Genomic DNA, 10,925 nt, shown 5'->3' with positions numbered 1-10,925 from the left:
TCTCCCAATTGTTTTTCTGCTGTGAAAGAAAAAGCAATCACAGCATAATCTCTTTTATCATGATTTATACTATATAATTATGTTATGTTATACTTGATATTCTGAAAACAGAGACATTTTTCTTTTTATTTTGTTATTTCTGTTGTCCAGCACAAGATCTATTAGTAATTAACACATAGAAGGCAGATAAAACAATGAATCTGGAGTCAGGAAGACTTGAGTTCAAATCTCTCTTCAGACACTTATTAGTAGTATGACCCTAGTCAAGTCACTTTAATCTTTTCTAGCTCAATTTCCCCATTTGTAAATGAGAATAATAATAGCACCAGTCTCCCAGGGTTGTTGCAAACAACAAATGAGATAATATTTATAAAATGTTCTGAAACATTAAAATGCTATAAAAATTCTGGCTATTATTATTATTATTATTATTATTATTATTAATTTCCTTAGAAAATACTTGTTCACTTGAATTGAATGAATTAAACACAGATTTTTACTGAGTACGTACGTACCCTCTATCTGCTTCAATACACTAGATACTCCAAATAGTGGGCACATTAGCCTAACTTTAATTTTCTGTAAGAAAATAAAAATATACAATACGATGAATGGACTTGAAAAAATGATTACTATTCATCACATCTTTGCTACATGAGGATAGAAAAACTCAAGCTCAAAGTCATAGCATCTGCTCTTGTAAGTTAAGGTACCAGTCACTAGACACTTCCCCTACTTATTTTTAGATCAATAACATTATTTCAAATGTCATCATTCCTTTAAAAAAAGATAGATGTGGAAGGAGAAAAATTGTTGAACATATGAGTTTTGTAATTGATTAACCATGATGGCCAGAGCTATAGTTAGTGATTTTTGTCCCTAGACAAGCAACCTGAACTAGTCCTGGGGCAAGAAGCATAAAATCCCTCAAATCAAGTCTTTAAGACAAAATTAGTTGATTGTATGAGACCTCATGACATTGTTCCTTGGGGTAGAAGCAGACCAAAGCTGGGAAGGGGCTCAAAGAAGGGGTCATCTGACAGTTCCTATTTTAACCAATTGTTTTTGTTGAATAGGTGCTAAGCTAGCTGTTTTACTAAAGATAGTAAATTCTACAGCATTCCCTAAATTTCTGAGACAAAGACCTGATTGATGTATCTTTGTTATAGCTCTGAAGACAACTTACCAACCTTGAACAATAAAAATTGAACTACAAAAACCATTATACCAGTTATTTTCAAATGACCACTCTTGAGAATTTCCATTTTATCAAGTTAGTGAAGTCATAGCCATGTTCAATGGCATAGAAATAAAGTCATTTAAATTTGGAGAAATTAATTTTTTTCAGAGCATGTTTTAAATAGCATAGAATTTGTAACATATAAGACCTGAGTTCTTTAAAATGAGATAGTTGGACAAAATGATCTCTAAGTCCTCTTAGTGTTTTAAAAATTCGTTCACTCATTGAATAAACATTCATTAAAGAACTAATATGTACAAGGTATTGGGGAAACAAATGCACGAACAGAAGTCATTGCCCTCAAGGAGCTTACATTTTATCAGGTGAATTTATGATTTAAAAAACATTCTTCCCTTCTTCGTAAGTTATGTTGGAATTATATCACAGGATTGACAAATAATTTTTCAGACAAAAAGAGAGAATTGTGAATGGAGCTAGGTAATCCCATGTCGATCTGAAGTACTACTATTAAAGCAATGAAGGGTATTGAAGTTTTTAAAAAATGTTACTTCCACCTCTCAAATACATCTTTTCAATGATTGACTCTCATGCCTGGAATGCTCTCTATACTTATCTCAGTCTTTTGACTTCCCTGGCTTCCTTCTGGTCTCTGCTCAAATCCCACCTCTTCATAAGAGAACTTTCCCAGTCCCACTTGATACTAGTGCATTCTCTCTTAGATTATCTTTCAATTGATCTTTATTTATATTGCATATACATAGTTTTTTCGCATAATGTCTCTTCCATTTCGCTGTGAGCTCCTTGAGGGCATGGACTGTTTTTGTCTTTGTATCACAGAGCTTAGCACAATTCCTGGACCACCATTAATGCTTAAATTCCTATGGATTTGATCTGCTGGTTTTCATTAGAATTTTTCTTCCATGTTATTACTTATTCCTATTATTATTAGTAGTAATTTATCTTAAGACATAGATGTGCATTCAAGGTTGAAATGGAAAGAAAAATGATTACTATTCATTGTTTAGATGAAACAGAGGTGAGGCAGACAGTACCAATGGCAAATTCATGATAAAATTATAGATGTTGGCTTCTTTGGCAGCTTTGATGATGTCTTCCATGGTTGCATCTTCCCTGCCATAGCGAATGTTCTCTGCAATTGTAGTAGAGAACAGGACTGGTTCTTGTTCAACAATTCCAATATGGGATCGGAGCCATTGAATATTAAGAGAACGAATATCATGTCCATCTAGGGTGACCTGTAGAATATAGAAACATAGTCACCATTGAGATCTCTTCCAGTGAAGTGAGCCTTAACATTTTATCACAGAAATATAGAAGGGCCCTCAAAGATTCCCAAAGAAAATACTTTGCAAACCATATAGCATTTTGCAACTTTCCTAGTATTGATATACAGATTAGGACCTCTTGGGAAGTGAGCTCTTCATCACTGGAGGTTTTCAAGGAATGATTAGATGACCACAGTTGAATATATAATAGAGGCAATTCAAGCTTTGATCAGGGGTTAGATTAGATGACCTCTAAATTCCCTTGTAATCAAATTATTCCAAGAGTCAACATAATTAAATCATTATAAGATTTGCTATAATGGGGCTTTCACTAAGGTGATTTAAGTCTAACTTAATTTAGTAAATAGCAAGTACCTATCAAGTACAAGACTCTTCAGAATAGTTTGTTTCAAAACATGGACTGTGTAATTACCATCTAATTCAACAAATTTATTCTGGTGCTGTACAAGTTTTTTTTTTTTTAATCCATAGAGCAAAAAAACATCTAAACTTCCTCTGGCAGAGCAAGTAAAATGGCTGTAAATGTCAGTCATTAAAGAATTACAAGATTTAAAAAGAATTTAAAGTAAGTATCACACCCAGGACAATACAGAGGGACACATTATATGCAAATCAGTAACAACATAAAAGTAAGCAACTTTGAAGAACTTGAGTAAAGAATGTCAACAGGAAAATGTAAGATCATAAAACAAGTTGTCCTGGTCTCTTAGCAATAGCAATGAATGACAGGTAGATAGTCCAAATGTTCCACTGTAATTTTTATAATATCAAGAGAAATTGAGAAAGAGCTCTTGTACTTTGGACAGAAAAACTGTGATGAACTTATAAGAAGACAAGAGGAGAGAGGCACATGATGGGACAGACATGATGGGTATAGATAGCTGTTATCCTCTTTTTGGCAGGAATACTCACATTGATGAGAACACAGATACGCTTGAGGAAGTAGGGATTTTGAATGTCTATTATCCTTAAACTAAAACCATGTTGTTATTCAAGTTTCATTTTCAAAGAGAATCAATGATATCATGGGTGATGTCTTGACTTGGTTTTGAATTGGAGTTGAGACAGTGTTGAACAAAGTCATAAGCCTTAGTCTCTTTTCCAGAGTCAAAGAAATCCAATGGCAGGACAATAGTAAAGACAACTGGCAATGGTTCAGGATACAGGAGATAACTTTGGAGTCTTTGATATTTGACCAAGCTCTAAGTACACTACAATTGTGGCCATTGGAACAAATTGTTCTTATCCACCCATTCTGGGGGACAGAGAAGAAAGGTCTTCACATACTTGGGGTTGTCATCTTTATAACTCACTGATGGGTTTGAGGACTATCAGTTACCCTCAAAATGGTTGAGATGGTATTATTGGAGCAGAGCATGGCTACTGAGCAAGTTATAACTTCTTGCAGTCACAATAGTCTGATAACAGGTAAACACCAAAGGTGGATGAGCAGCCCTGAAAAGACTTGGTAGTCCTCACATCAGAGGCGTTAATCTTTTCCAAATTCCCCAATGTCCTTTTAGGGCATTGTTAAATAATCAAAATATGAAGGTCAAAAGCCACAACCTTGGTAAGTAATTATCACCATTCTAGGTATGAATTCTACAGTAAATTTTGTTTTTGATAATATATACAGATACTTTGCTATTGTAAACCATTGTAATCTCAAAGTCATCAATCAAGTACCATCTGCAAAAACAGTGCCCATTTTATGTCCTGTAAACTGTGGATGCTTTTCAGATAAGAGGAACAAGAATCATGAAAAGTGAGACATCATGCCTGTGAAAAATGAGGTCGCCTTTTATTGCCAACTTCTTTTCTATTTGTTGAAAAAAAAATGCAGTTCTCCAGAGTGTGACAGCACAAGAAATTTCACAGGAATCATTAATAATGTGTGTTCAAATGTGCTTGTCATCCAGAATCAGAGAGGACTATGTCTGTCAACATGACTTTCTGCTCCTTGCTAAGCTTTCAGCTAGTTGGTCTGGAGAGTCCGAAGCAGGACCTCAAATTCATGCCAAATAATATCAATTGAATGGACTGGGAAAAGTAAGCCTGGAGCAAAGAAGCCTTAGAAATGGATTTGATAGCTATCCTCTAGATGTTTGAAGGACAGACATGTAGAAGAGAGATTGACTGGTCTGTTGAACCCCACATTGCTAAATCAGGAACCAAGAGGTCACCTTAGGTTTGATGTAAAGAAAACTTTGAGCCATTATTAGTTCTACAAAACGAGAATGGGCTGCCTTTGGAGATGGTGACTGCCTCTCTCTAGTGATTTTGTAAACTGTAAATAGGATTCTTGGTCAGGTGTGATCTAGATACAATGTCCACTGAGAATGTATGATTCTTTTTTTTTTTTTGCAAGGCAAATGGGGTTAAGTGGCTTGCCCAAAGCCCCACAACTAGGTAATTATTAAGTGTCTGAGGCTGGATTTGAACTCAGGTACTCCTGACTTCAGGGCCAGTGCTCTATCCATTGCGCCACCTAGCTGCCCGCAAGAATGTATGATTCTGTAATTCTATGACACATCTAAGGCTAAATTTGGGGAATTACATAAACTTTTGGGGAAAATACCCAGTACTATTAAGAATAATTTCCAATTTGTAACTGAATCTTTCATTTAAAATCTATATAAATTTGCTACTTTTGTTCAGTCATGTTTGATTCTTCAGGACCCCATTTGGGATTTTCTTGGCAAAAATACTAGAATGGTTTGTTATTTCCTCCTCCAGTTCATTTTACAAATGAAGAAACTGAATCAAACATGGTGGAGTGACTTACCCAGGGTCATATGCCTAGTAAGTATCTGAGTTTGAATTTGAACTCAGGTCTTCCTGACTCCAGATTAGGCTTTCTATTCACTGTGCCACCTAGCTGTCCTATATAAACTTAACCTTAACCCTTTTTGCCATCCCCAAGATGTTAGGTGCTTCCATTGATACTGAGAAAATGCCTTCTACCAGTGCAGATCACTAACTGTTTTATAATCCATAAACTTAGAGATTTGCATGGGATCATGCAAAGTTAAGCACTTATCTGTTATTATACAACCAGTATATATCAGACAGAAAGACTTGACCACAGATCTTCTTGAGTAAAAAGTCAGCTCTCTGTCTGTTACTTTGTGCTGTCTCTAACTCTTAGAAACTTAGGTGTTAATTTTCTCCTTCATACATTTTGAGTTTCTATAACTTAGGCAAACAATTCATGCAAACACAGAAAATGTCTAGGAAGTTTAGTCTTTATAATGGAATGGTAAAAATTTCAGACCTTCTTTAAACAACGGGTTGGATAATTTTGATTTTACTGACCTTCAAGGACACTTGTCTAAATTCACAGCAAAGAATTAGACAAGTTGTCCTAATTCAGCGAGTTTAATTAAAATGTTTGAATCAGGAGTGTCTACACAGACCCAGTGTAGACTAAAATTATTGTGGTCAAAGCATTCAAGCCCAACTTCCAAAGGATTTTCCATACACAGAAGAGTTTTCTTGAAGAAACTCACCATGCCTTCACTGGGATCATAGAATCTCTGAATCAGTTGCATTGCTGTACTCTTCCCAGCCCCACTGGGTCCTACAATAGCTGTTGTCTCTCCAGATTTTATTACCATGCTAAGGTTATCTATAATCTGAAGAAAAAATAAAGCACAGGTTAATTTTATGATTAATATCACATAATCAGACATAGGATAAACAGATGCATAAATCAACATTCACTCATTTCTCTACACACACACACACACACACACACACACACACACACACAGACTGATACTGGATTGTGCCAATATTCACATTTTGACTTAATTCAATTGCTTATTTATGATGACTGCTATTAGTGCATAGAAATATTTGTTTTAGTCAACAGAGTATTGTTACATTGTTATTGTTGGTGCCTGTAATTAATATTTTTTAAAAGAAATCTTTTCTATGAAAACCTCAAAATGAGGTAGTTTTTTTTAAAGCAATCACATTAAGACAAATTGTCATAGAAATGTGATTTCCTAATTTGCAGGTTGTTGTTATATATTAAGGATTTTGTGTATTTTTGTCATGATTCTATGAAATATTTTAAGATTATATTCTGGTTAATGTCTACATTAAAGAACAACATCATAATTATATTTATGTTAAGCCAATCATTTAAATCTAGGGGAGAAAATTAAACAGAAAGCATTCTTGATTATAGCCTTTAATAATTCAAAATGAGGATTTTAAAATATGGTTACATTTTATTAATATTTCATTTCAAACCCAGAGAAATAATTCTAGCTAATATATATGCATATATGTGTGTGTTTGTATGTTCTTATTCTAATGTGTTCATGTTCTAATAGCTTCAGTCAAGATTAGACAAATAAGTAAGCCTAATCTATTTATTAGATTAGATAGAAGTCTAAACAGAAATATAATCCTTGAATTCTCATTCAAAAGCATTCATTGACAAATCACAATGATGTTTTTTATCACAGGTATCTGATTTTTAGTCATTATTTATTTATATGTTTTACATATTTACATACAAGACAAATAATTTTTTGAGCTTTTTGTATTATCAATAATAAGGATCATGTAAATTACAGACTCTATGTTTCTATGTAGCTCATATAATCTATGCTTATATCTATATTGAGATATATATTGTATGCATTATGATAATTTTCTTCTTTATCTTCCATAACACTTAGCCTAATGTTTGTTGCTAGAGGGCTGTGAAGCCTCACTGTTATGGGAGGGAAACCACATCCATAAGGCCAAGGACTCCCACAGCATCCAGCCATCAGAAGTCCTATTTCCTACTCATCAGGCCAAGGAGTGAAGTGATTCTGGAAAAAGCAGTGAGAAGGATGTCTTTACACAATATTTCTCTCACTATAATCAACATAATAGGCATGTCATCATATATATGGTCCTTTTTAGAACACAAAGGATAATTATTATTAGTAGCTGTTAAATTCATGCATGTTACCTTACGCCAGTTAAGGAACATTCAAAATAAGGACAAGTTAGAGCTCCTCTGTCAACAAAGAAGAACCAAGTTTAGCTGCTATGGCTTGAAAAGATCTTGATTTCCTTGAAGGGTCATTGCTTTGATGTTTTCCCTGACCTCTGTAAGGTCAGGGACCCTCTCGTTAGAGGGTGCTGGATCATCCCTCTATCTGTTAAGGCAGTGTAGTAACTCAGAGACACTTGCCCATCACTAGAACTTCTGAGCTGGAAGCCCGTGTGAACCTGCCCTTCCATTAAAAGAGCAATTGGAGGCAGCAGATGTATCTCTTTGCCATCTCACACACCCAGCAACTCAGGATAAGGCACTTTCCTGGAATCCCAGGGAAGTTGAGAGATGAAACTTTTCTTGCATTGTCTATGAATACTATGTACCTCATATGATCATTGCCAATAGAATGACATGGCCTGTGTGACTAGTTGCAGCAACATCCCCGTGGGCTTGACTGATCCCAAAGTACTGGTAGTCTGTATTCTATTCAAGGCCCGTGTGTGAATAGAGAACACAGAAGAATGTTTGAAGGGAGTAACCAGAGAGGCAATTGCACAATCCTTAAGTCATTTCCAGAAAGTTGCCAATAAATCACTCCACGCCCAGAAACAATCAAACTTCAAGGGAACCAACCTTATTGTGGGCTTCTGAAAATTATTAATCAAACAAGAAGATTGTATTATGTTAATAAATAATATTTGTCACAAGACGATAATCACCTTGACCTCAGGTCTGGAAGGATAATGGAAGGTCACGTTGTGGAATTGAATTTCACCCTTCACTCTATCCAGCTTGTAACCATCTTCTGACATACAGTCAATGATTGGTTTCTGAAGCAGAATGGGCAGGGTTAAATGATCAAAAAGTAGGAGTTCAGGGTTTAACCCTGAAACCTCAAACTGACTTGGGATTTATTATTTGAAAAAAAATCCTATGCCTGGTGGTCAACCTCATCCATTTTTGGGTATGAGTTCATCCCTAGTTTTGCCTGAACTATGCTATGACCCCAGTAAAATCCACCAAGATGGTCCTATCCATCAAAGAGGGAGCTTTACAAGGTTCCTTTCTTTCTATGCACATAGGCTAGATAACCTACTAACTGATTTCATTTTAATTTCCTGATATATCCTGAAACTAACTATTAATAATGGTTAGAGCATAAAACTACTAGAGTTCATGTGTGCAAAGTGAAGCATGTTTTTTCATTTTATTTTTCTTGTTTTTTTTCTTTGGAAGATGGCTAATATGAAACTCTGTTAATACCCATAATAGAGGATATCCTACTGCATACTTTTTTCAATGGGTGGGGAAAAGCCTGGGGTGGGGGGAAGGGAAAGAATTTAAATGAATACTAAAAATAAGATTTTTTTTAAAAAAAGAAAAAGAAAAATACTGGTGTTCTCTGAAATGAACTTCAGTGTCATCTAAATGCTGGTGAGGGTCAGTAGATAATGTTGTTAGGAGTGTCTAGTTTCAATCTTACTTCAATATGAAGATGACAATTCTTCAAGATGGCACAATGAACAAAATGTTGGGTTTAGTGTCAGGAGAATCTAAGTTTGTATTCTGCCTCAGACATTATCTCTCTGACCCTGACTGAGCAAATCATTTATGAGCAACAAGATAATATATATCACTCCTTGTCACCTGGTTGTTATCCTATTGCCTATAAACATGCTGATATCTCCCCAATCATACAAAAAAAAAAACCACCTCGTTTGATCCCTGCTAGCTATTGTCCTCACATCTCTTGTCTTTTGTGACTAAACTCATTGAGGTCTTTTTTTTCTATATCTCCATTTCCTCTCCTCTCACTCTCTTTTAAACTCTAAAGCCTGGCTTCCAGCCTGATCATTCAACTAAAATTGTCCCTCCGCAATTACTAATGCTCTCTTAATCTAAAGACATTTTTCTCAGTTCTTCTCCTTCTTGGCCTCTCTGCATCCTCTGACACCATTGACCACCCTCTTTTCCTTGATATTCTTGTCTTGTTCTGACCACTTCCTTTCTGGATCTTAACCTAGATTGTTTCCATTATCAGTAGATCTCTCCAAAGGGTCTGTCATAGGTATGCTTCTGGTCTTCTTGATGCTCTTTCACTTAGTGACCTCATCAGCTCCTAAAGATTCAATGATCATCACTATAAAGATGATTCCTCGAACCCCTGATCCCCCCTAATCTTTCTTGATTCCCAGGAGTCTCTTGCTACTTCCTGGACATATCCAAACTGGAAGCACCACAGGCATCTTAAATTCAAGATGTCCTAAACTCTACTTAGTTCTAGGGGAAATAAAGACAAAAGGATATTGTACCACCCTATCTCCAGTTCTAGCTAAAAATCTCATCTTTATAAAAAGCATTTCCCAATTCTCCTTGATGCCATACCTTCCTTCTGATGATTATCTCCAATTTATCTGGTATATATCTTATTGTATATAAGTTGTCTTTCACATTAGACTGTGAACTCTGAAAGCATTGTTTGTAACTTTTACTTTATTTTTTGATGTGTGAACAGAGCTTACCACAGTGACTAGCATATAGAAAATATTTAATATTTAATAAATTGGCTGACTGATGTTAATTATATCAGCATGAGTAAATCACATTACCTCTCTTGACCTCAGTTTCTCTACTTTATAAAATGCGGATGAGATCATATCTCACAGAATCAATTGAGATAACATATAAAGCACTTTGCCAACATTTAAAGGGTAATATAAATATTGGTTACTATTATATTTGTTTTAAAACAGTTTAGTGGTCTATAAATTGATTAATACATACCCGATCTATTGTCTCAAAGATGTTAGCAGCGGCAGCTCTTCCTGTGGCAAAAACTTCCAGACAAGGTGATGCCTGACCAAGGCTTAAAGCTCCTACCAAGACTCCAAAGAATACCTGAAATGTGAAGATGCATTACTATAATTATCCATCAGTATATCTACTTGAACTTTCTATGGTTTTGAAAAATCTTCAAGATCATTCAAATGATTACTAAAGATTATAAGGTTGCTGGTAGTTTGAAAGTTCTATGCTATCCTCTAGGAAACAAAAAAAGAATGTCCTGTTTTACTTCTAAAATTTCACAACTTTCTCTGGTACTGTTTTTGCAAAAGAGGTCTCATAACTTCCATTAGGGATCATCTGGGACTGATGAGGCAAATCCTAGATAGATATATCTTCTGGAGTGCTGGAAACCTAATCTGCCTAATAACAAGAATTACTTTAAAAATATGATTCTTGTGAAAGATTTGGCCTTTAATTCATATTTATGAGTTCTGCTACAAAGGCAGTTTATAAGGAGAGGAAATCAAATAAATTCAGTCTCATTCAATATTAATTTATTAATTCTAATAATGTAGTATCATCTCTAGAGATTTTGGTATTTATTTATTCTCCCACTATACTCCCC

At 35.0% G+C, this 10,925-nt stretch overlaps 1 protein-coding gene across 1 annotated transcript in view; it reads right to left on the bottom strand.

Moving 5' to 3' along the window:
* Window positions 1–10,925, bottom strand: part of LOC141507788 (bile salt export pump-like) — a 157,461-nt gene that overhangs the window by 97,910 nt on the left and 48,626 nt on the right. The window contains exons 11-14 of the mRNA XM_074215775.1: window positions 10,298–10,411; window positions 8,233–8,343; window positions 6,018–6,143; window positions 2,254–2,457 (exon numbers count right to left, since the gene is read on the bottom strand). Of these exons, the coding sequence (XP_074071876.1) occupies window positions 2,254–2,457; window positions 6,018–6,143; window positions 8,233–8,343; window positions 10,298–10,411 (555 nt within the window). The remainder of the gene's footprint in view (window positions 1–2,253; window positions 2,458–6,017; window positions 6,144–8,232; window positions 8,344–10,297; window positions 10,412–10,925) is intronic.

This window comes from Macrotis lagotis, chromosome 1 (assembly GCF_037893015.1).
Source record: "Macrotis lagotis isolate mMagLag1 chromosome 1, bilby.v1.9.chrom.fasta, whole genome shotgun sequence".
In the NCBI taxonomy this organism is placed as follows: Eukaryota; Metazoa; Chordata; class Mammalia; order Peramelemorphia; family Peramelidae; genus Macrotis; species Macrotis lagotis.
The sequence above is the reverse complement of the archived record's forward strand: the minus strand, read 5'-3'. Positions and strand labels throughout refer to the sequence as shown.